General features: G+C 40.9%; 1 protein-coding gene across 1 annotated transcript in view; it reads left to right on the top strand.

The window, feature by feature from the left end:
• Nucleotides 1-19,264: 19,264 nt before the first annotated feature.
• Nucleotides 19,265-26,903, top strand: part of LOC145346376 (lipoxygenase homology domain-containing protein 1-like) — a 40,420-nt gene continuing 32,781 nt past the window's right edge. The window contains exons 1-2 of the mRNA XM_080193536.1: nucleotides 19,265-19,367; nucleotides 22,308-22,462. Of these exons, the coding sequence (XP_080049662.1) occupies nucleotides 19,265-19,367; nucleotides 22,308-22,462 (258 nt within the window). The remainder of the gene's footprint in view (nucleotides 19,368-22,307; nucleotides 22,463-26,903) is intronic.

Below are 26,903 nucleotides of genomic sequence, written 5' to 3'. Positions count from 1 at the left end.
GTCCTAAACAGTCTACCTTTTATTCTGAGACTATCTTCCCTGGTTATATTCCTCCCCCTGGCCAGAGGAACCATCTTTCCTACATCTACCCTGTCAAGCCTTGTAGGATTTCTGTACGCTTCAACAAGACAATGCCTCATTCTTCTAAACTCTGGAGAATACTAGCCCAGTCACTTCTGTCCTCATAGGACAATTCCAACATTTCAGGAATCAATCTGGCGAACTTTCATTGCACTCCTCTATGGCATGTATATTCTTCCTTCGGTAACAAGTCCAAACCTGTCCAGAATACTCCAGATGTGGTCTTGCTAAGATGCTACAGAATCACAGCACAGAGTCTTTACTCCTATACTCAAATCCTTTGCAATAAAATTGAACATACATTTATATTCATAAGGCTTAATCTTGACCCAGTTTTCCCTGAACCTTCATCCCTCCAAAGAACCATGTGCCTTCCAAAACCTATCTACTGTTGTTGCCAATATCCAAGGGATCAATATAACTCTGGAATAAAATCAGTCGCTGTGTGCTGTCTGCGATTGATCAGTCACATGTAAATAAGACACAGGCTTCAAAATCATGATAATCTCTTAGAGACTTTTCTAGTTTTGCCTTCTATACTTTTCCTGCCTCTTGACCACAAATGGAAGGAGTCACAACACGTTCTCGCATAGCCCTATCCCTGAGAATAGCTATGAATGGAGATTAATTTAAAGATTTCAGATCATTTCTCAGCTTGTTTTCTTAATCTTGTTTTTATTCTGTCATAATTTAGATAATTGTTGTGTATGTGTAAAAGTTCTTTTTTCCCACAACTGCAATAAAACCAGTATGCAAGCTGTGGAATATTACTTTCAACGATATTCTTGGAGGGACAGGAAGAGATGGGGACAGTGATGCTAATCAGGTCAGGTTTGTGCCGCAGAGGCACTTTGCATTCTATCACCAGATTTCCCAGCAATGGAAAGGGTGCTGATCTGTCAACTATTCCTCAGAGTCATTGAGGCAGGTACATAACTGGAAGCTATTCATCAATGCAACTTTCTGGCCAGGATGGCTTTCATTGGTTATCCTGAAGAGTTCTAGCAATAACTATTGTGGGATCGCTGTTCAAAGCATTTTTGGTTTATGGTTCCTGGTTTCCTCCCACAGTCTAAAGATGTGCAGGTTAGGTGGATTGACCATGTTAAATTGTCCCTTAGAGTCAGGGGGACTAGCTAGGCTAAGTACAAATGTAGTCAGTGCATACTCAATGGACCAAATGGCCTCCTTCTGCACTGTAGGATTCCAGGATTCTATGACCATACCATTCTCCTCCAATGCCTCTCTACTATCATCCAGTTGAGTCAGACTGCCCTCACCTGGTTCCATCCTTAACTATTTAATCATAGACTGAAAAAAACACTTGGAATGGCCTCACTTTCCGCTTGTGCACCATCTCCTCTGGTATCTTCCAGTGATCAATTCTTGGCCCCCTCCTAATTCTCTTCTACATGCAACCCTTGGACAACATCTTCCAAAAACATGCCTTTTTTCTCACATGAATATTGACAACTAGCTCATTCTCACCACTAGCTCTCTCAATTCCTCCTGTGTTGCTAGATTATCAGACTGCTTATCCAATGTCCAGCACTGGATGAGCAGACATTTTCTCCCATTAAATATTGGGAACACTGAAGCCATTGTTTTCAGTCCTCATTCCAAACTCCATTCCCCAGCTACCAAGTCCATCCCACATAAGAACATAAGAAATAGGAGCAGGAGTAGGCCATCTAGCCCTTCGAGCCTGCCCCACCATTCAATAAGATCATGGCTGATCTGTCGCTGCTCAGTTCCACATTCCCGCCCTCTCCCCATAACCCTTAATCCCCTCTCCTATCAAAAACCCATCAACCCGTGTCTTAAAAATATTTAGCGAGGCAGCCTCCACCACTTCAACGGGCAGAGAATTCCAGAGATTCACCACCCTTTGAGTGAAGAAGTTCCTCCTCAACTCTGTTCTAAACCGCCCCCCCTTTATCTTGAGGCTGTGAGATCAAGTCAATCTGTCCATATGCTTGGGTCCAGATTTCCGTGCCTCTGTCTGTGTATCAGAATAGTGGCGAGGAGATTTCAAAATGGCAGACCAGACCCAATTCCTGCCCTTTATCCCAGTGTAGTGCCAGGATAACAGCACAGGCAATCTCATCCTTGCCTACTTCATTGTGGGAGTGGGCAGTTTATATTCTCTGTTATTTTCATGGAGTCAGTTCTGTTATTGGAGAAAATGTTGGTCGCAGAACTTCAGAGGATTCATGAACCATAATCTGGTTTTGGGAACCATTTGACAGGTGATTTTGGAAAATCTTGTCCATGCACATTCATATGTCTTGTGCCACTTCATACCCCATGCCCCTTAATGCCCCCTCCATGCCTCTTAGTATCTCCATTGCCCATCATTCCCTCCGCAGCCTCATGCCCAGTTACCCAGTATACACTATGTATCGAACCAATGAGCCATATCAAAGCTGATGGCTGTGCATCTGTTTCTCCAAGATTCACTGATGCACTCAGCTCAGCAGGAGTCTGTTTACATGGGTTGAAGGGAAATGTTACCTTTGATCGATTGATATTTTTATGATGTTATAATAGGTTATAGTTTCACTGATGCAATTTCTGATGTCTGTATGTTTATTTGGACAGTATTAAGAGGTGTGAGGTGGGGTAAAACCTTTGTTATTGATATTATGAATGGCTGTGTCTGTAAGTTATAGCCATAGTCCACAAAGGACCATCAGCATCTCTCTCCATTGGAAGGAGACAATTGGTTACAGATAGCTTGAGGGGCACCATTCTATATGCATGGGGTAAGGAGAGGAGGCAAAGATCCTGTACAGGAATTGAACCTGTATCATTGGCATCAATCTGTAATCACACTCCAGTCATCAACTAACTGAGCTACACTTTTATAATATATAAGAGTTCTTCCAAAGGAGATTTTAAATTTTATTTCAAAGATTCATCATGTTATTTATATGGCTCATTGGTTGTGTACATTGTGCATACTGGGTGAGTGGTTACGGAAGATGCAGCGGAAAATGAAGCAGGTATGGAGGATCTGAAGGGGCATGGAGGACGAGGAGGTAAGTGGTGTGGTCTAGCGGGCCTAACAGTCTTGAATACCACTGGGCCAAAGTCCCAGGTTGGCCTACTAACCAGCCAGCTTTGACATTCGTCTGCCTTCATGGCCACTTCTAAACTGTCTTGATAGGCAGTGGACCCAATTCCATCCCATCCCATCCCGCCCGCCTCCCTTCCTGGGACAAAAATATGATAGATGGAAGCCATTTTTAAAGGAGACCAGTTTGCCGAATTGGGAAGTTTTCTGACTGGACCTTCCCGGTTCCATCACAAAATTCTAGCCCTTGGTGTCAAATCTGATCCTGAATTGAGCTTCTGACTTCAAATTTGTCTCATCTCTAATCCAAATTCCCACCACTATAGTGAAGCATAACATTGCCCTGAGCACAATATTCCTAAAGTACGATGCCCAGAACTGGAAGCAGTGTTATAACTGTGGTCTACCAGAGTTTTATAAAGTTTCAGCATAATTTGCCTGCATTTATACTCAGACCTCGATTTATGAATCCCAAGATCCCACAGGCTTTGCTAATTACTCTCAATATATCATGCGACCTTCAAACATCTATGCACATGAGCCCTTCGATCCCATTGACCTTGTGACCTCTTCTGGAATTGTGTCATTAAGTCTAATTGCTTCTCCTTATCTTTCCTGCCAAAGTGCATTAACTCACACCAGTGAGGTTAAAACCAGACAGCAGTCCTTCTACTGCCATTATGCTTTATTTACTTGCCTTTTGATTCATTCCTCATCATTTAAGTAGAACATGTATGCGGAATGCCCATTGTGCTAAGGAAACACCAAAATGCCCAGTTTTCCTCCTACAATCCTAAAACTACGGGAAACTTTAACATTTTCTCACCTTCTTGATCAAAACTTGTTATTGTCATTGCAGTTGGTAATTATCTTCTTTAAGCATTTGAAAGGCAGTATTTCAAGCCAGAATAACCAATGACTATCGCATGTGACAAGTGAAACTGGAGAAAAAAATGTGCAGGCCTAAATGATAACACATTTAGAGTTTTAAATTAAATCACACTTAGATGGTAATTTCAGTTTCAATGCCTCAGTTCCAATCCAACCTGGAATCAGAAGTACATTTATAATATAATTGGGGTGGAAACTATATATAAGACGTTGTCACTATTTTTCCTCTGTTACGTTTTGGAATTAAGCACACACACTGTTAGATATGAAGGGAAATTGGCTATTACATACAATAATTAATGCAATTCCAAAGGAACAATTAGATTGGCATCTGCTTGCACATTTTTTTAATGCATATTAGTTGCGAATTACAACATTAAAATGAAACATTCAGTCCAATTACTTTATCTTCCATATCAGCATTCACCCCAGCCTTATGTGCTGAACCCATCTTCATAGCCTTTTATTTCATTATCCTTCAAACATCTAGCTTATTGTTTTATTTAAAAAAAGACATGATCTCTACTTCAATTATAATGAATAAAATATTTGAATTTTCTTTAATTCAAATTAAAGAAAATTTATCAGTTATCAATGCCCATCCCTAATTGCCCTTGAGAAGATAGTGTTGAGCCTCCTCCTTGAACTGATATAGTCCATGTGGCGCAGTTACTCTTACAGTGATGTCTTGGGGTGGGAGGGAAGTTCCAGGATTATAACTCAGCAGAGATGAAGGAATGGTAATATGGTTCCAATTCAGAATGATATGTGGATTGGAAGGCTATCTGGTGTTGACCGGTGTTCTCATGTTCCTGTGACCCTTGTTCTTCTAGGCATGAAGATGGTGTGTGTTAAGAGGTACTGTTAAAGAAACCTTGGTGAGTTGCTACAGTGCATCTTGTAGACAGAATAACTGCTGAAATGGTGCATCAGTGGTGAAAGAATGAATGTTGAAGACAGTTAATGGGTGTCAGTGAAGCGGGCTGCTTTGTCATTGATAATGTCAAACATGTTGAGTGGAGCTGCAGTCACCTTGGAATTTGTGGCGATTTCCCTGAATCTCCTGACTTGTGCCTTGTCAATGGTGAATAGGCTTTGAGGAATCAGGAAGTGGGTTACGTACTACAATATTTCCAGTCTCTGTTTTGGATGAGGAGGAGACAGAAAGCCTGGAGAGAGGTATGAAAAGGGTAGGAGGATGCATTTTGAAGGCCAGGCAAGAAGGTACATCGGCAAAGTAAGATTGATTGAAGTGAGGGGGGTGCATATACGGCACCCCCAAAAGATGGAGTCCCCTTCCATCCTGCCCTTTCACAAAACTGGTGAAAAAATCACCCTGTGCTGTCCCACCCATCTTCCACTGACCAGTGTATTATGGCAGTGGAGGCAGACTGAGGGTGTTAAGTGGGTAATACTTGGCCACTTAAGGGCTTAAATAGGCCTAAAGTGAATCTAATGTCTAGTGGAACCTTATCCATAGTATGGACACAGGGTTGAGGGTGAGTAGAATGGTGATGGGCAAGTGACCCTATATATTTTACATGATCCCCCACCATTCTCCCACCGTAAACATGCCCTGTGGGTGGCATGTTTAGTCCGTCCCATGTCTCCAGGGACTCTTTCAGGCTCTGGATTACTATTTCAGTAACATAAGCATCATGGTACTCTATAGGTCAAAGACACCCAATGCCTGATTGAGGAACTGGATATGAAGAAGGAGCGTGGCTCGTTGAAAGACACACCCTACTTTTGCTTTCTTCCTCCTATCTCCCCCACCTCTCACTACTTCCACTCTGTTGAAACATACATTACTTTCCTGTAGCCCAGGTCCTTTGTGATCCTGGAATGCCAGGGAGTGTCCTTCCAGCAGCAACCATGTCCTCCTTGGTGGCAATGCTGAGCATAAGAGCTGCCAGCCGCCGATTGGCTAGCAGATCTCACAAGATGGGACTACAGCAATGCTTCTCCCCCCTCCCGACTCCACCCCCTGGCATTTTGATTTTGTGGGAATGTCCACCGTTGACCTTGACATTGCCCTGTGGATGAGTGGGCCTCCCTGAAAAGAGATGCTGTGGGTATCTCACCAGCTCTTCAGCCGGCATGCAAAATTCTCAATGTCGCAAGAAGATTCCACTCTTTGTCTAAATCTTGGGTTGAAAACTTACCTTTAATATCATTTACCTGCTATTAGCTTGTTAAGCCTGTGAATATATCCCTTGCCTTGCGCTTGAGGGAATTCTCCCTCAGTGTACCCAAACAGACACCAGAGTGTGGAGACTCAGGGATTTTCACAGTATTTTTACTGCAGTGTTAATGTAAGTTTACTTGTGACACTAATAAATAAACTCACTCTTATATTGTGTTGATCGCATCTCAATCCGTTCTCCCTGTCCAGTTCAATCCCCACAGTCAGATGTCATCTCTAACAACAACCTAACTTCCAAATATTTTATTATAGTATTTGTATCTTTTCCAATTTCAGTTATTAATGTCTAAGGCTATTCTTGAGATCTGCCAGCAAGCTGCTCATAATCACCATTCAGTTCAGATTTTTTATTCCTTATCCGGCTATTGAACTACGGCGTTGTCACTAAAGTTATTTTTCTTCTACTTTCATACATTAATAAACTCACATATTTCAGCAAGCATCCTAATTATGCAAAATTAAGTGTAGAACCGAACATAGTTTTTTTTATTTCAAGTATCTAACTGTCGCTCTCCCCCATTGTCATGAGGCCTTGTCCGTCCGTGGCCCTTTTGTGGCTAGCAATGTTTACTTAAAACTAATTATCCCACCAGCCTTGTTTCCATGGAAATGAAACTTTTAAGTAATTCCCAGTAAAAGAATTTCACAGCACAAATCCATTCCTTCACCTATTTCACGCTGATAATTTATACAAATAAGCTAGGCATAAAGCTACTTTCTAACAAGCTACTCAACCCTTACTACTGCTTTGACACATGATATGCATGTGACGGATATCCTCTGGGTGTGGAGGCTCCATAAAAGACTGCCCAACCTGTAGCTATGCACAGGCAGACTTGGTTAAGGGGGCAGAATGCAGAGTGTGTGGCTTCATGACCTAAGGAAGACTTGAGAAGAGACCCCATCACTATTGTCTCTGGAAACTGGGCTCACTACTTCCCTGCTAACCAAGAGTGGGAAAGTATTTGACTCTGTTATGTTCTGCCGTCAGAATAATTCTCTATGAATACTTTGCAGCCGTGATGTGCAGGCCATTGTTGAGATTCCTTTATGTTGAGATCCTCCATTGCTGTTTCAGTTGTATCATCCTCTCTGTTCCCTCTACTTGAATGGTAGGTCCAGATGGGGCTTCTTAAATGGTTGGCACTGGCAAAGAGTACTGGAAGGCTCACTACCCAGGAGGTCAGATTTACAACCCTGAAATGCACTCATCATTGTTCCAGAGATAAGGTAGTAAGATTCTGCCCAGAATTTCTTTGTAAAATAATTTTAGTCATTCTTACTGAAGAAATGTAAGATGGTGGTTTAACAAATGGGCATATTAACTTTATGAGAGGGATGCGAAAAGCTTCAGTTTTAATCAGCATACCCAGCATGGACAGGATGTGTTTAGATGCTTGATGTATGGTTTTGGATTCCATTGAAGTCAATGGTGTTAGAACTGAGCAGCATGGAAGTTAGGTATCTGGCCAGAATATGCCCCATTCTTTACCCATTATGTTAAAATCTAAGTATTGTAATGACAGCAAGTGAGAAACGTGATGGAATAACCTCTATTTGCCTGGATGAGTGCAACTCCAACAAGCTTGAGACCAACCAGAACAAAACAGCCCATTTGATTGGAACTCCTTCCATAAACATTCTCTCCTTCCACCGCCAACACATAATGGTAGCAGCGTGTACCATCTACAAGATGTACCACAGGAACTCACCAAAACACCTCATGCAGCACTTTCCAAACCAACAACCATTATTATCCAGAAGGACAAGGGCAGCAGAGGCTTGAGAACACCACCATCCAGAAGTTTCCCTCTAAGTCATTCGTCATCCTGACTTGGAAATATATCACCGTTGCTTCACTGTCGCTGGATCATATTCCTGGAACTCCCTCGCTAACAGCACTGTTGGGTGTCCCTAAGCTTCAGAGACTGCAGTGTTCAAAAAGGTAGCTCGCCACCACCTCCTGAAGGGCAGCTAGGGATGGGCAATAAATGCTGGTCTAGCCAGTGACGCCCGTATCTCAGAAAAGAGTAAAAAAGTAAAGATTCCTGAGGATTCCTCAGAGCAGAAACTTATTAAAGTTTTAATAACTTTAATAACAATGTCAATCTGAGTAAGCACTCAAAAATTACTGAATGAAGGAAATTTTGACTGTGATGAAAAAAACAATAGCAAGCCTGATCATCTGAACTTAAAAAGAAAATGCAATAAATTAATAGCTGAAAGCAATTAACGTTTTGGGAAGAGCTCTTATTTGATTCTGGTTAAATCAGATGAAGTTAAATTAGACCTTTTTTCAAGAAACTGTCAATGGAAAACTGCTTGGTAATTAAATGTGAATTTGCCTGTAGGTGAAAGACTTGCTGTCTGTCCCAAGGGTGTACTGCAGCATTCATCAGATATATGGATGATGAACATCTCCAGTTCAGATGTGAAAAGCAATCATGGTTTGGTGCAGATACTAATTACTGTCTATGGAAAAGATGGTCAGAGGAAGTTCACGGTTGGAATTGCAGATGGGAGGACACAAGTCAAGGTGAAATATACATTTTTACCTCTTATGTTTCCTTCGCGTACTTCTGTCCTGAAGCTGTTGACTCTTAACTGGGATACAGTTCCACAATCACAGGTTAGTCGTTTAGCAATGGTTGCTGAAAGTTGCTGTTCTCCATGTGTGAAGCTCAGCAGTGAGTGTTGGCAGACAACTTAGGGAGTACTCCATAACAATCAAGACCAAAAACTTTTCCCCTCCCTCATCCAGAAGCTACCTACACCAAATTTTTAAACCCTTTCCACAACCTAAACTGAGATAGCTAATTCAACGTGGGACAGATGAAGTATCCCTGCTGGTGATAAACTTGCTGAGGCAAAGGAAGAACCTGTTCTCTATGTTTATGACATTCATGTGTTCCTATTACTAATTCACATTGCTGTTTTTAACAGATCTGAATTAATTCCCCTTTTTATCTTGTAGGCTGAATTGGCAGATGTGGGGTACATTTACAAGCTCCGTGTCACCCCCATATCTAATAGCTTGGGGCAGCCATGGAAATTAGATTCCATCAATATGAAACGCATTGCTACCAAGCAGGAGCTATGGTTTAACTTTAATTGGTGGTTTAAACCAACTGATATTCAAGGCAGAGAGTTCCCTGCACTGAATCCTTTGGAAGATCCTCTTCCTAGTAAGCAAATACCAATCTAACTTTCTGTGTTATTATATTGCTAGTAGTTAATAATCTTAATGTGTTTTATTTATTTTAATTCATCGTTATCTGTTAGAGCAGTCTATCATATATATGCATAGTAATCTTCCACAATCACTATTCCTGTACATCTTGTAAAATCACAATGACAGAACTTAGAGTCATTAACCAGCAGCAAACTGTACCTTTTTGGCTGGCACTTGGTCTAATTGTCTGTGACAAATGCTGACTGTCAAAGTGGAGCCCAAGATGTTGACTTTATTTATTAAAGATCCATATATGGAATGTAACAGTCAAAATGATGTCAGTTTTTCCCAAGTGCAAACTGTTCCCACAAATGACACTCACTGAAAGCAGTTACAAATAGGCTTCTATATTTTGGAGTGCAGTAAACATTTTATACAGTGTTGCTTGTCCGTGCAGCCTGCATTAATAGCGCATGGTATGAACACCATATTTCTCACAGGAACGCACTTGATTTTTCTTTGTATCTCAGCACCTGCCTGTGTCCACCCCTCCAATCATTTGACCCTTGGCATCCAGTCAATCATAACACCTTTTTAAGGTAAAAAGTTGAAAATACTGAAATTTCCCAGCAAATCAAGCAGTGTCTGTAGAGAGAGAAACACAATTAACATTTCTGGCAAATTACCTTTTGTCACAACTGAAAGACATTAGAGTTGCCACAAGTCTCAAGTAAGCACAGAGTCAGGGAACTGGGGAAGGGGAGAGGAAAGGAAAGAGCAAAGGGGAAAATATTTGATGGGGTAGAGGGCAGAAGAGATTAAGGGAACAAAGAACAACACAGCATGGGAAACAGGCCCAACAAGCCCAAGCCACCATTTCAACCTTGTGAGAATTTTACATTTTGACTCTAAGTGTTGAATCTGGGTGCAATTCAGGTCCGACTTGTAAACCTGTTCTCAGGCACCCTTATATGCACTCTGCCTGAAAAGAAAGTTGTGAATCTGAATCGCACTGTGGGTGGGGCTTATCGCGCCCGAAACACTGCAGCTCCGATCGGAGCCTTCAACCGCGCATGCGCAGTGAAAAAAAACTTTGAAAAATGTCACATCATGGCCGGGCCGCAAAAAGCGGATAAAGCAGCCTGGGAGCAAAAGGCCGGAGCAATGGCCCCCACGGACATCACACCCCCTCCCCCACAACATAACTGTTCTCCTTATCCACCCATCCCCCCGCTACCAGACCGATGGCGATCCTGTGTTCCCTTCCCTCCCACCGCTCGCCCACAGAGTGGCAGCGGACTCCCCCCTGCCCCTGACCTCTGCCCCTCCCCTCACCAGACAGCCTGATCTCTTCCTCCTTCCCCTCCTCCCCCACCAGAAAGCGATTGGGCACTCCTCCTCGCCTCCCCTTCAGAAAACCATCTGGCCTCCCTACTCCCCTTCTCTCCCATCAGAGAATGATCAGGCCTCCCTCCTCCTGCCCCCCCACCCACCCCCTCCAGAGATAAATCTGACCTGCTTCCTCCTCCATCCCGCCCATCAGAGAATGATCTGGCCCGCTTCCCCCGTCTTGAGTAAAGGGGCTCAGATTCTCTGACACATCCTTAGAAGGGTTGCGGTAAAGGCAAAAGCAATTGGGCACTTTTGCCAGTTTAAATCCTCCACCACAGAGACACTTGTCAGTCATTGACCACAAATGTCACCACAATGGCAGATGTTATTATTTCTTTGGAGATTATCCATCAACCTGTGTTTGTAAAGCTGCAATTAATGTTTGCACATAGGGGAAGGAGTTTTAGATATGGAGCTAGCACCCCTTGACTCTGTACAGAAATAGTTGCACAAGAAACTTGATAGCCTGTGACATTACATGCAGAATCCAAAGTCATCTGAGACCTCTAAGATATGAGGATTTTTTTTCCTCTTTGCACTCAGGCCTTGCCTCATAGAAGTAGTAGACTAAGACTTTGAGCAAGCAAAGTTTCTAGAGCAATGGCCAGTCGGTAGGATTAATTAACTTGAAGCACATTTTGGTGAATGCTCTGTAAAGGAAACAAGGCTTGGCTACACAAGAGTTCTCTGTTCATTTCTGCAAGTGCTTACGCACATTTGGGAATTCGATGAAGGCAGAAAATATATAGACTCAGAGGTGCATCAACCTGACTTGGACTGTTCCTTCACTATCGCTGGGCCAAAATCCTAGAACCCTAAAGGCACTGTGGGTGAACCTTCACCATGTGGATTGCAGCAGTTCAAGAAGATGGCTCACTCCCACCTTCTTGGGGTCGGTTAGGGATGGGCAATAAATGCTGGCCTAGCCGGAGGTGCCCACATCCCACAAAAGAATAAAACAAAGTGCTGTCCAATGTGCAGCAAACTGCAGTGATTTGGAAGAGTGTCATTTGGCTCCATTGAATTTATCCAGACACTTATCAAGACACTTGTGAATGCCTGTTCTATGACATTCCCTGGACTGGCATAGACCTTATTGTATCCTTCTATTTCTGAAAGTCTTACCACTGTTAGAAACTTGGCTGTATTGCCAGTCAAACATCGTTTTATATTGCTCAGAATCGTCAAAGCTGGTGTGGCAAATTGTTGCATGACAGTTTTCTGAGTGTGCATAATACATTGATTGGTATCACCCATCTGTTGCACGTTGAGCGAATGAAAGCCTTTCCTGTCGATGGAAATAGAGCAAGGTGTTATATGATGCTTTCTATGATGCATGTGATCAATCAAATTCTCCTCGTCACTGGCAAAATCTGCCTGGCTGTAGAACTGGATAGCACTCTCACTCCCTATTTCTCTGATTCTCCTGGGAAGGCTATGAATTGTGTGGGCTTTAGAGTGAGGGTTTAATGTCACTGAATCTTCCTGGTGTAAATTCTAAATTGAGTACTAGCGACCTACTTGATGCATTGATGAGCAACTGCCTGACGCATATGGCAAGGTCATCGGATGTTTCATAGAATGTATGGTATAAACCGAACTGGTCCTCTAGTAAATGTGGCTGCAGATCTTCAGACAGTACTTGATATATATTTCAAACAGCCTCCAAGAGGAAGTGCAACCTTCTGAGACAGTGAGTCAGACTGTCTTGATATATAGCCTATGGTGAGCAGGTAGAATGCATGGGAAAGATAAAATTTCTATAATAGCTCATTTCAGCTGCCTCTACCTCCTCCTTCTGCTCCACATAAGACAGAATTGGAAGGATTTCTACTGATAAATTTCTGTTCTATGTCCAAAACTGCATTGTTTACAGAGCTAACAAAAATAAATTGCAAGTTCCTGACATCCAAACTATTAGACAGATGCAGGCAGGATAATACCATCCATCAGTTGTAGCAAACAAATTAGCATGCTCAGCACAATAGCAAAGTCAGGGATATATAGCTCATACTCACTATATATAATTGGGTTGTGTTTGGGAAGAAATTTAGTCCTGGCAGGATTTAGGCCTGCCCATTTAACTCTATGTAAATGGTGGGCTCCCATTAGGGCTTCCAGCAGCCTGACTATTTTCTGATTGGATCACTTTGATATGGTAGACCAGTGGCTCTTAACAATCATCGCCTCATACTCCAAACAAACTCAAAAGAAAATGGAACCCTTTGGGTGTACTTTCTTTGAAGGAGCATGACTAGACTTGTTGACAAGAAAACTTAGCAGTTTTAAATACGAAGTGCTCCAGTGAGGATCCAGCAAAGATGCAATGGCTGGACCACATTATGAATACTCATCAAGATAATAAACTCTCCTCTAATACTTTACAAAAACAGGTGGTGTATTTCATGCCATCAAGCTGAGGAGCATGGCTTAAACATGTCGGTAGAGCCCAGCTATACTGAGAACGGAGTGCCTTTCAGAGGAAAAAAAAGTAATTCCCTCACCCCACTAAGGAGGTCTCTAGGGTTCCTCTCACCCCATCCTACCTTCTCTCCCAAACAATGCTGGCACCCCCAGGTCCCACATCCACACCATCCCCTCCCACCACAATTAAAGGAGTATCCCCACTCCCCCCTATTAGGCTTTGGTTATGATCCGCCGTGTCTGGCACTCACCCGGCACACGTTGTCACTGCCAGGTTAGAATAGGGGGCAGTGCCAGGCCACTGCCTGTCTAGTCGCTCTTGCCAGGGACTGTTCTCACCTTTACATCCTCAGTGAGGGGATCTCCATGATTGGTTCACGTCTGGATGAACTTGTTGTAAACCTCACTAACATGATGTCATGTCACTGAGGTATGGAAATATGCCTAAGGGGGAGCATATGGCGAGGAGGCTACACAATGATATGTAAATGTATTAAAGGCATGAACCCAATTACGCTGCCGGCAAGGGACAGTGAAAATCAGGGATAGCAATCACACCAACAAGATTCATGATTTCTGGGTTTTACCAGATCCTTTGAGCCATTGTTGGTGATCCCACGCATGGAGAGAATGGGCTAAAGATCTCACATGTTTTCTGAGCTCAGCTCCTTTGGTAAATATAGCGCCTTCAGATGTAATTGATACAATGTGGATTGAAGCAAGGCATTTGTGATGCTGGGACCTCTTGGCAGAGGCTAAGGTAAATCATGAAAATTATCAAAATTGTTTCAGTCTTATCTTTCCCACTGACATACTCGTCTCACCCATTATTGAGGACGGGGATTTGTGTGGAGTCTTCTCCTCCAGCTAATTGTTTAATTGTCACCACCATTCACGACTACATGTGACAGCACTGCAGACCATTGGTGTGGGATTGCTTTGCTTTGCTCTGTCTGTCAATATTTTGATGTAGAGATGTCAGCACTGGACTGGGGTAGGCACAGGAAGTCTCACAACACCTGGTTAAAGTCCAGGTTTATTTGGAATCATGTGCTTTTGGAGCGCTACTCCTTCATCAAGCGAATCCTTCATCAAGCATATGGACATTTTAACATGCATGCAGTCCTGCGTTGTAGCTTCAGAAGAATGGTATTCCATTTTTATTTTAGGTACACCTCTTGTTGCTACCGGTACCCACTCCTACTCCCTTCATTGAACCAGTGTTGAGTCCCTGGCTTGGTGATCATGGTAAAATGAGGAATAAGTCAGACCATGAGATTAAAAATTATGATTGAATACAATTTAGCAGTTGCTGATAGCCCACAGTGCCTCATGAATACTCAGTTTTGAGCTGTTGGATCTGCACTGTATACACGAAAATTCTTGGAAACACCAGCTGTTCTAGCAGCACCCATGGAGACAGAGAAACAGAGTTGATGTTTCAAGTGTGTATGGTTCTTCTTCAGAGTTAAAGAGAGGAAGAAATGTGATAGAAGTTATATTGTTTAAGAGGGGGTGGAGCAGGTGCTGTAAAATGGAAGTCAGGGATAGTTTGGAGTTCAGGAGGCATTTGGCAAATATTTCATGGAGCACAAGACAAAGGAAGTGCTAATGATAGTGTTAAAAGACTAAAGAAGCTGCTGATGGTAGCATAAAGGTAAGATAGCAGAATGTGTTAAAAGTAAAACAAGGATAAGTGAAAATAGAACTTAAGAACAAATGACAAATCACCCTAAGAGAGGAAGGGGTGTGTGAAAAAAAATAAATCAATAACAGGGGTCATAATGGAGGAGAAGGTTCATGGTTTGAAGTTGTTGAACTCAATGTTAAGTCCAGAAGGCTGTCACACTTGGAAGTAAAGGTGTAGTAAAGGCCAGTCTGCATTGGCCTTTACTGGAACATTGCAATAGGCCAAGGTCAGACATGTCGACTTGAAAGCAAGTTGGTGAGTTGAGGTGGCAAGCAGCAAGAAGGTTAGTGCCATGCTTGCAGAGTGAGTGAAGGTAATCTGCAAAGTGGTCACCCAGTCTGTGTTTAGTGTCCCCAAAGTAGACTGCATTGCAGCATAAAATCCATCGCTTATCCCCCTCTCCTGAGCGCCAAAGAAGAGTCATATGGATTCTAAACATTAGCTCTGTTTTTCTCTTCACACGTGCTGCCAGGCCTGCAGATTCATCCAGGATTTCTGTTTTTATTTCAGATTTCCAGCTTCTGCAGTGCTTTGTTTAATCTATCCCATTGAATGCATAACATGTTGCAAGGTGTCCTCAGTTTGTAATAGTGTAGTTTCACAGCTTGAAACAATGACGATTTGGTGGAATTTGCACTAAACCAGCCATCGCAATCAGGAATGTTTGTAATGATGTATGGGTTATGGGGATAGCTTGGGGAAAAGGCTTTGAAGTGGATGATCATATTAAACAGAAAAGGTCTTATCATACTCCTCTGTTTCTATGATATGGATGTAAAAAAAGGGGGAAAATCAAACTCATAGTAAAGAAAGTTCCTTCAGGATTCAGTTTTGAAAGAAGAATGGACAGCTTTACACAGCAGTGGCTGTACTAGATCCATTCTTCAGTTAACAATGCTTCAATTGGCAGTGCAGTAATATATCTGAATTTCTGCACTAAATGCACTCCAGCTCAATAAACATAGAATAACAACCATTCAATTACCTTGTGAAGATGATAAAAACAGCACATCAACCATTGTACATGTTATTATCATTGGACAGTTGGGATCAGGAAATGAAATGTTGCCTCTTGAGTCATCATATATGCCACAGAAGATTCTAAGTGGCCCTTCACTCTGACAAGGAATCAAAGAATGTAGATTTAGCAGAAAACCTGTGATAAATTGTAAAGCAATTTTGAATCTGAATTATTGCTGTACTCTTTCACGAAAATCATTTATTTCAATTTTGCCCTTGGGTTAGGTTCACTAATCAAACCAAAATGGTTAATGAAAAGAGAAGGCAGGCATACCTACTTCTTTTAAATTTAGTATTGGCAAGGAAGAATGGGAATCACAGTTTTATAATATTGTCCTGTGTGATGATGCTTGTTTATCTACACTAAGACACACTGACCTAGATCTTGACCACACAATGCCCACTTTTCATTGGTTAACCAGCCTCTTAAGTTTTCAGAATGATGGCAGAGAGCACAAACTTCTCACCATCTGTCTGCAATATTAATATAAACAATTCCATTGGTTTTGAGAGCATCATGTGAAATTATGTGAACAGCTAAAAATAATATCTAAATTGTGGTCTTGCACTTTGTACATTTTGACATTCAGTGGCATCACATCACTAAATGCCCCACTATCAGCATCCTTAAACTTTATCTATTAGTATCACAAGTAGGCTTACATTAGCACTGCAATGATGTTACTGTGAAAATCCCCTCATTGCCACATTCCAGTGCTTGTTCAAATACACTGAGGCAGAATTTAGTATGACCAATGCACTGAACAAGCAAGTCATTTGGAGTGTGGGAGGAAACTGGAGCACCGAGGGGAAACCCACGCAAACACAGGGAGAACATGCAGACTCCATACAGACTGTGATCCAATCCAGGATTTGAATCTGGGTCCCCGGTGCTGTAAGGCAGCACTGTGTCATCGTACCGCCCCTGGGCATTACCACACCAAAAACTAGCCGTATAAATGATGTTGTTATAAGAGCAAGTCAAAGGCTAGGAATCCTGTGATGAATAACGTATCTCCTGTCTCCCCAAGTCCAGTCCACCATCTACAAGACACAAATCAAGAGTGTAATGGAATATTCTAGACTTGCCTGGATGTAGCACCAATAACATTCAAGAAGTTTGACACTATCCAGGATAAAGCACTCCTTTGAATTGCTACCCTTTCCACAAACATTCAATCCCTCCACCACTGACAAACACTGGCAACCATATGTACCATCTACGAAGTGCACAGCAGGAATGCACCAAGGTTCCTTAGGCAGCACCTTCTAAACCCACAATTATTACGATCTAAAAGGACAAGATTAGCTGATATCTGGAAAAACCACCAGCTAGTAGTTCCCCTCCAAGTCACTCACCATTATGACTTGGAAATATATCACTGTTCCTTCACTGTCACTGGATCAAAATCCTGGAATTCCCTCCCTAACAGCACTATGGGATGCATCGACACCACATGGACTGTAGAGATTCAAGAAGGCAGCTCCCCACCAGCTTCTGAAGGTCAACTATGGAAGGGCAATGAATGCTGGCCTAGCCAATGATGCCCACATCCCGTAAAGGAATTTTTAAAAATCTCCACGTGCAAGGAAGTATCTCGATCCTGGGGGTACTTGTATTATTGACCAAACCCCTTCAGCACTGTTACTTCAAATAGTCTCTAGATAAGTCAACAATAAGTTTAATACAATTCATATCCACACTTTTACAGCCTAAAACTTGCTGCCAGATGTGAGTAATCCAAGTGATTTTTAATTCCTGCAGCACAGCATAATGTGGCCTAATGCTGGTTTAAAGAATTGACTGAAATCTTACTGAAGCAAAAGGAAAATAAATGTCGAGAGCACCCATTCTGCTCACACCCTGTTTTCTCCGGCAAGAAAATGGGCTATGGAAATTTCCCTCAAAATGACAACCATTCCATACATGTTTAAAATTTCCCCACAAGGAATTGAAAAGTGTCAGGAATTGTCAGGAATTTGAAATTTCAGGATGCATTTAGCTGAGGAAAAGGAGTCAATAAGGTGCTATAGATGATTGAAGCACTTTTCTGCTCATGTAAATAAATGTATCCCAGAGATCTGTCAAAAATATGAACATTACAAATTCCTAGATTTGGAGGGAGAAACAGAGTAAGGAATAAGTAAAAAGGAAAGGCTCCATTTATTAATCTTCTTAGCATTAACAAGTTGCCAAACCTTTTGTTTCCACAATAATGTACATTCTCTCACCAACTAATACGAAGTAAATATAAGCAATTTTTTTTTTAAATTTGAGTATAACAATCAAGGTGACAAACTGAGATTCATTTGAAGCTGCATACAAAATTAAAATTGTTCTTTGCATACAGCATGTATGTAAGGTAGAAATGTCTAATATCAGCCGGATAGACATTGGCCAGTTTACTTTTGAGTGATGTACGTGATTGATTTTCTTATTGGGTGGGGATTTACTCTCCAGTCTCATCAACTTGTTCCTGTGCTCCATTTTATACTGGCTAATTAAACGTGCCTTTCTACTGCTTTTTTCCCTCCATCATAGTGGAAATTAAATGATTTCCATTGGCGTCCTTGAACCATGAAATCTCTCTTGTGGTGCGCTGATGATTGCAGATTATGTCATCAAGCCAATTTTTTTCAGTTCGTATTGCTCTTGGTGGCTAAGGAATTCAGGAAATCATGATCTCACTGTAATGTGTCCAGCAAAATGTAAGGATGAATTATCAGGGGAAGTGTATCTTCATGGTGTCAATATGAATGGATCAGTGAACAAGGCTCCCTGTTTTTACTGAAAACAGAGAAAATTAGCCCAAATCTGTTTCACTGGTATGTTTTTACATGCATTCTATCATTCCAAGCAGCCAATTCTTAGAAAAAGAAATATCAGTTGGTGCACATGTGGTTCCCTTGCATGTATGTTAATTGGCAGATATATTAATAACAGCTTGTATTCAATAAAAAAAATTCAGAAGAATTCAGGAGCAGAAACTGCAAAACGGTTGAGAAAATACAGGGAAAAATAAGCAGTGAAGTTGAATAAATCATTTTTGAAGAGGCTTAGGAAAATGTCATGGCTCAGGAACAGAAATTTGGAAATGTCTGTTTTGGAAGGTCTGCCACCAATTGTGCAAGGGAGGGAGGGGAGATCAGACCATGGAAGGTATGATCTGAAATGTAGGATGGGAGGAAGTTGCAAGTACTGTAAGGATATTGAGGATTGTAAATGAAGATGATTTTGGAGTCAATATTCTCAGGAACAATACAATAGGTTGGCAGAAATTTGGGATCAAATACAGGGCAGCGGAGCTCCAAATGATGTTGATTGTATTAGACAAAGTTTGTGAAGGCAGTGAAGAGAGCTTTGAAGATGCTGAGGCTGAAGGGGATGGAAGCAAGTATGAGAGCTTCGGCAGTGGTAGGAACAGAAATATTTGAGAAGATTAAAGGGAGCATTTGCAAATGACTGCAGTGATACTACTACAGTGCTATTCAGGAGGGAATTTTAGAACGTTGGCTCAATGACAATGTAATATATATTGAAATCATAATAACGTGTGACTTGGAGGGACCATTGATGTTATGTTCCTATACACATACTGTGTGCCTGTCTATCTAGATAATAGAAGAAATGGGTTTGAGACATGCTGTCGAAGAAGCTTTGGCAAGTTTTTGCAATGTATTCTAAATACTACACAATGTGGCACACTGACTTTTTTTAAAATTATGGGTGAATTCATTTAGGTGAAACTCTATCACACCTCTTGCAGATAATAAACGATTTAATTCCAGTCAACTCAGTATAAGTTACAAGGCAAACTGAGATCAGAAAGCGAATTGGAGCTTTGGTTCATGGAGAAGGCAAAGTCCCATGGGAAAAAGAAATGAGTGAAGACGCGCAGTGTGTAGGCTGTAAGAGGGAAAGCACAACAAAGAAGAAGCTCACGACAATGGGGAAAAGTGTACCAACCACCATCTTGATATGCTCTCAATGTGGTGGGAAAACCTGCATAAGCAGAAGGAATCGCAGCTGGGGGAATAGAATACCACAACTGAGGATAAGTAGGATATTTTTTAAAAAGTCTGCCATCTAAATCGTGGGCAGCCTGGTAAAATAGTAAAACATATTAAGGCCAAACTGCATACAAATGGAAGGGCAACAAAAAAATTAAAAACCTTTCTGAGGGAAAGTAAATTAAATTGAAAATAAATACTGGAGTATAAATTTGAAGTTGGTGAGCATCGGACAAGTTTTAAATTAGACATAGGGCAGGACTTTCTGTTTTGTCTGACAAAATAGAATGGCTTAAGCACTTTACACTGCGGCCATCATCTAACAGGTTGTAGAAGTTACAGGATATAAAACAAGTATAGCAAAATATGATGACTATGTCTAATTTAAAAAAAGATTAGGTGGGATTTTCCAGCCTTTCCCACCAACGGGATCTTCCACTTCCACTGATGACAACTCCTCTGCCGTGTGTTTCCCAGGGAATCCTGTTGACAGCAGTGAGATCAGAAGATTTTACTACTGGCTAATGGCGAGTCGCTTCCACCACCACAAAAAAAAGCTATGAGGAGTGGGGTAGAAAGTCCCACCCACTCTCTGGCCAGGCTGTACACTTAACAATCCATTACCACAGCAATACATTGAACAGGGAAAGTATCTCACAGTTATTGATAATTCCTGAACTTTTAATGATAGAATTAGTCACTCCGAGAACACTTTGCCTTGATGTTATTCAAAGACTTCATCAAGGTCACTTAGGGGTAGCAAAATGCCCAGCAGTCTGTCCATACATTACATGCTCTATAGAAGTCTTGCATATACAATGAACATTCAAGAGCAAAAAGAACCATTATCACCATCAACTACTCCATCAAGGCTGTGGAGACACCCAGGAATACATTTATTTGATTCTATAAGCAAGAAATTCCTTATTTTATTTGATTACTATTCAAGGTGGATTGAAATGAACAGATTGCATAGCATAACTGTGGAAGCAGTCATTCAGTCATTGAAGAGAATTTATGCAATACATGGCATCCCAGATATTGTGGTGTCAGATAATATGCCCCAATTTGTTAATGAATTATTCCAAACTTTTTCAAAATAATATCGATTAATTCACACAACCAGCTCACCTCGCAATCCTCAGGCTAATGGAAAAGACTTGATGAATAAGAATGAAGATTTAATTTACTTCTTCTGAGTTACAGAATTTCACTATTACAAAATTGGTTCTCACCAGCAATGTTGTTAATGGGAAGGAGATGGGAATACAACATTCAGTTCTGCAACAGAAGTTAAAGCCTGATATTACCGTGAATGACCACGAAAGGGTAAAACAGCATGCGGAAGAACAAAGGAACAGATAGCTTTGTAATTTTAAATTCGGGCACAGAACATGAGACTTTTTAGTGTTGAAGACTAGGGTGAGAGCAGGGTAGGAGACCAATAGAAGGAAGGCATAATAATCAAAAGACCTCCACAACCAAATCATAAAGGATTTAGACAGACCAGGGAACTATAAAGACAAACTGCAATGCCTTAATAGCCTTAGAAAGAAAGCCAACAGAAATTTGAGCTGCCTATCCAGATCCTGATGGGGATAAGGAAGAAGAAACAAGACAGAGTGCTATAGCCACTCAGTAGGACATTTGTATGACAGAACATAGAGATGAGAACAAGACCGGGAAGATTTGTAAAGGCACCTCAGGGACAAACCTTGTGAAGTCTGAGACACTGGAAGGGAGATTTTGGATGATGTATATGATCGTGATAAGGACTGGTGGGGAGATGGTAGAATAAAGGGTTCACATCAGAAGTACATGATCCTGATGTAATGATGATGTAACATCACATGATTGAGTAACAAAGATCAGACCAGATAACATCAGATCAGTTATGACATTGAATGGTGGAGCAGACTCAATGGGCTGAATAGCCTACTTCTGCTCCCTTGTCTTGTGGTCTTACCTGGAGGAAGCAGAAGTTCCAACCTCATGCAAAGCTTCCTATATGTATATAGTGACTGTTAGTAAAGACTAATGGTCTTAAACAAAGCATAGTCTTGAACAGCTTACATTGGGAGAATAGACAAGTCCCAAAGAACCCCATCTAGACCCCAAACACACTCTAACAAAACACATACATAATAATTACCAAACCCAGCAGAATGTATATAAAAGGAAAATTCAGATCAAACATTTCTACATATCCTCTGGTTCTATAAAAATCTGTATCTTAACTCTGCATTATGAATGTTTTATAACTTCATTAGCACTGCTTCATGTTCAGTATTCTTACCTTGTACATTTTAAGAGCTATCTAACTACATTGCTTTTTATCATTTAGTTGTGGAATACAGTGTTCATATATATACTGGAGATGCAGCAAATGCAGCTACTGTTGGAACAGTTTTCATTAACGCTTTTGGAGACAAAGGAGACTCTGGAAAACAATGGCTGACAGAATCTAATTCAAAATTTGTTACATTTGATAGAGGGAAGGTAAGTTTGGATAGATGAAGCATTCAGCATGCTGATTATGTTGGCACAGTTGTTACCACAGTTTTATTTTCTTTTAAGTGGTACGATTTCTGCTAATCCATCCAGTTTTCATCAACAGCAAAGTTTTCTTTCACTTTGCATTGCATTGTAAAAACTGCATGAGCATTGATTTAGCTACATTCATAAATAGATAGAAGTTAGGTGATAAGTAGATTTTATTCAGCACTTTTTATATGTACAAAACTATAAATGGACTATAAATGTAGCCTCCCACTTTATAATTCTTACTAATGCTGCAGTCTGTGCCTACTCTTCCTTCCAGCATAGTTTCTCTCACATTAATAAACATGATAATGTATTGAAATGTCCAATAGTTTTTATCCATACCCTTTGATGGAACTTCTCTACATGTATTATTGAACAACTGCAACTATTCTAATTAGTACACCACAACCATTAAAGGATGAAAGCGTTGCTCAAGTAGATATGTAAAATAAACATCTCATTCCCATAATTATGAGAAAAAAAGACTTGAAGCAAAGTTAATGGTGATGCCATAATTAATTATTTTTGATTGCAAAATGCAATATATTTTACATAAATATTTAACAAAATATGCTGAAAATTTGTAGAACAAAGAACAAAACAGCCCGGGAAACAGGCCCGTCGGCCCAACGAGCCTGCGCCACCATTTTAACATTGAGTCTCCCCTCCACCCATGACCCTTGTCTATGCTTATGGCATTGCACATTGAGGGAAGACTAATTTAGGGACAATTTTGTTACACCAATCAGCCTAATAGCACATCTTTGAGGAGCACCCGGAGAAAATCCATGCAAGTGCAGGGAAAATGCGCAAACTCCCACAGACACTGGCCCAAATCCATGTGTCTGCACAGCAAACAGTGATAGTCACTGAGCTGTCATGTTGCCCAGCATCTGGTCCAGTTTAAGCGTACACTAACGACGTGAAGTACTAGGCTAATCTCGAAACAACCAAGAGCAGCCCTCGTACGACCCATTGCGTGTATGCCCCTTGTGGACAACAAGGCAGACCGAAGCACCTGTGGATTAAAAGAGAAAAACATCAGTATCATCCACATCCTTATACATTCCCAGGGACGTCCCAAGGCTCCTGAACCTTATTTAAAACAATCTCCTATATCTCTCCATCTCCATCCCGCTCATGTGCCTGTCTAAGTAACTCTTGTATCAAAGTTCTAATTGTTCTTGCTGCAGAATTCCAAGAGGCAGGATGTAGCTTTGAATTCATTGTTGACATTTCATTTGAAGAGAATATTCTTACCTTGCACATTTAAAATTAACTAACTGAATCGTAGCCCATAAAGCAATTGTGGAATACAGCAGCCACATATGTTTTGGACATGTATCACAAATGGGATTGCTTTTCGTAAAGATTTTATTAGCATCTATGAAGATCTTCATAAAACAAGTTCCCAAATTTAGTTATTTCAACAGAGCAAAATGGCTGCTAACTGCATCCCTACAGGGAGTGAGATTTAGAGATCAATAGTTTACCTTTGGCCACTTAAATGCATTGACAGTCTCAAGGGATAGGGCTAACAACGTTTTTAGTAATGTGGTACAGGGTGACTTAAAGAGGGTGAGAAACAATTAAAACCATGTTCTTTTTAAATCAAAGGATTTACCAAGATGAATATAAAATTTCTCAAAAAATTGTATTTTTCATTGTTATCATTGTACAATTTCCAAGTTTAAAATATCACACAATTCTTTAGTTTTACTGTATTTAAAAGTCACATTGAGTTTATTTTCCAAAAGTACTATCCATAATTTTTTTTATCAGTATAAGTCACTTTTTGATTCTTATTATGAAAGTCAATTGCGAAGAAAATATATATGATGTTGATACTAATAAATGATAGTTGTGATTTGTTTTCTAAAGATCAACTCAATTCTACTCACTTCAGGAATGATGGGATTAATGTAGATTTTATAGAAGCATAGAATATGGCACCAAGAGGCCATTTGATCCAACATATCCATGTCTGCCGAAAAGCAGCCCTTGGCCTGTAGGTTACCATACCTGAATTGCTAATCCAAGTTTTCAAAAAAAACAAGTCTTTCTTCCTTGACCAATTATTCATGTAGTGACTTTCTGACGCCCAACAATCTCTTAGTGATAAAGTTACTCATCATGTCCCCAGATTGCATTAAATATGAATACCCTGTAAATTGATCACTCTACAAACACAGATAAGTCCTTCTATCCACTCTATTTAACCCCTCATAATTTTCTGCACCTCGATGAAATCTCCCCTGAAGCCTCCTGTGTTCCAAATAAAATAACTCTAGCCTATCCTTGTAACTAAAATTCTGGCAATAAACTCGTACATCTCTTCCATTCCCTTATTAGTGTGATTACATTTTTTTTACAATGCACTAAGCCTAATTGCATGCAGTTCTTTAGCTGTGGTCGGACCAATGTTTTATAGGCTTCTAGCATTACCTCCCTGTGTTTATACTCTTGACCTTGCCCAGTAAAGGTTAGTGTTCCCAATGCCTTGCTGACCCCCTTATCTACCTGTCCTGCTACATTCAGGATCAGTACTCTCCAAAATCCCTCAATTCCTCACCACTTCTCAGATTTCTATGTTTATTGCTTATTCTCTTGCCTTGTTTGTCTTCCCTAAATGCATTATATCACACTTCTCCAAATTGAATCCATTGGCCTACCTGACCAGTCTATTATTTTCTGCTAATTTACAGTTTTCTCTCTCACTATCAACCAGACAACCATGTTTCATATCTTCTGCAAAGTATTTAATCATGACCCCACAATTAAGTGGTGATCTTATAGAGACATACAAGATAATGAAGGGGCTAGATAAGGTAGAGGTCGAGAGATTCTTTCCACTTAGAAAAGAAATCAGAACTAGAGGGCACAGCCTCAAAATAAGGGGGGGAGGGGTCAGTTTAGAACAGAGTTGAGGAAGAACTTCTTCTCTCAGAGAGTAGTGAATCTTTGGAATTCTCTGCCCATTGAAGCAGTGGAGGCTACCTCATTGAATATGTTTAAGTCACAGGTAGATAGATTTCTGATCAATATGGGAATTAAGGGTTATGGGGAGCAGGTAGGTAAGTGGAACTGATCCACTTCAGGTCAGCCATGATCTTACTGAATGGCAGGGCAGGCTCGAGGGGCTAGATGGCCTACTCCTGCTCCTATTTCTTTTGTTCTTACGTTCTTATAAATTATTGATGCTAACTATGAACAGCATGGGACCTGGTACTGAGCCCTATGGAAAACCACTGAAAATATCTTTCTGGTCACAAATTGCCTGCCAACCATAACATTTGCTTCCAACCGTTGGAACAGTTTTACTTCCAATTTGCTTTTTGTCATTGGATCCCATGAGCATTTATCTTCTTGACCTTGTCAAGAACCTTGCTAAAATGCATCTGGATTGCATCGAATGGGATACCCTCATCAGCTTTCCTTGTTACTTCCTCAAAATATTTCATCAATTTTTTTCCAACACGACTTCCCTTTAACAAGTCCATGCTTACTATCCTTGGTTAATCTGTGTCTATCCAAATGCTGAGTTATACTACCTCTCAAATATTTTCCAGTTGTTTGTTAGACCAACCAGCCTGTGAGTATGCAGGTTATTCCTTCCTGTATTTTTAAGCAGTGGTACAATGTTAGTCCTCTGGCACCATTCCTTTTGTAAGAGTGGATTGGAAAATAGTGGTCAGAGCCTTTGCTATTTCCTCACTTGCTTCCTTAGAAATCTGGGATACGTTTCCAGGCCAAGAATCCACTTTTAAAGATGATAAACACCCTAACAATTGCTCGCTCCCTATGTTTATCCCATCCAGTATTTTGCATTCCACAACTGCACTGTTGGTTTGTGAAAACAGATACAAAATATTGAGTAAGAACCATGCCCACATCTTGCGTCTCCACACTTAAGTTACCTCTTTGGCATCTAACTAACACTACTCTTCCTAAAACATCATAGAATTATCGAGGTTTACAGCATGGAAACAGGCCCTTTTGCCCAACTTGTCCATGCCGCCCTTTCTTTTTTAAAACCCCGAAGCTAATCCCAATTGCCCGTATTTTGTCCATATCCCTGTATACCCATCATACCCATGTAACTATCTGAATGCTTTTTAAAAGACAAACTTGTACCCGCCTCTACTACTACCGCTGGCAGCTTGTTCCAGACACTCACCACCCTCTGTGTGAAAAAATTGCCCCTTGAACACTTCTCTATCTTTCCCCTCTCACCTTAAACCTATGCCCTCTAGTTTTAGACTCCCCTACCTTTGGGAAAATATATTGACAATCTAGCTGATCTGTGCCCCTCATTATTTTATAGGCCTCTATAACGTCACCCCTCAGCCTCCTACACTCCAGAGAAAAAAGCTCCAGTCTATCCAGCCTCTCCTTA

Source organism: Carcharhinus amblyrhynchos, chromosome 8 (genome assembly GCF_965287045.1).
Source record: "Carcharhinus amblyrhynchos chromosome 8, sCarAmb.v2.hapA, whole genome shotgun sequence".
NCBI lineage: Eukaryota > Metazoa > Chordata > Chondrichthyes > Carcharhiniformes > Carcharhinidae > Carcharhinus > Carcharhinus amblyrhynchos.
This window is presented reverse-complemented; position numbering and strand designations above follow the sequence as displayed.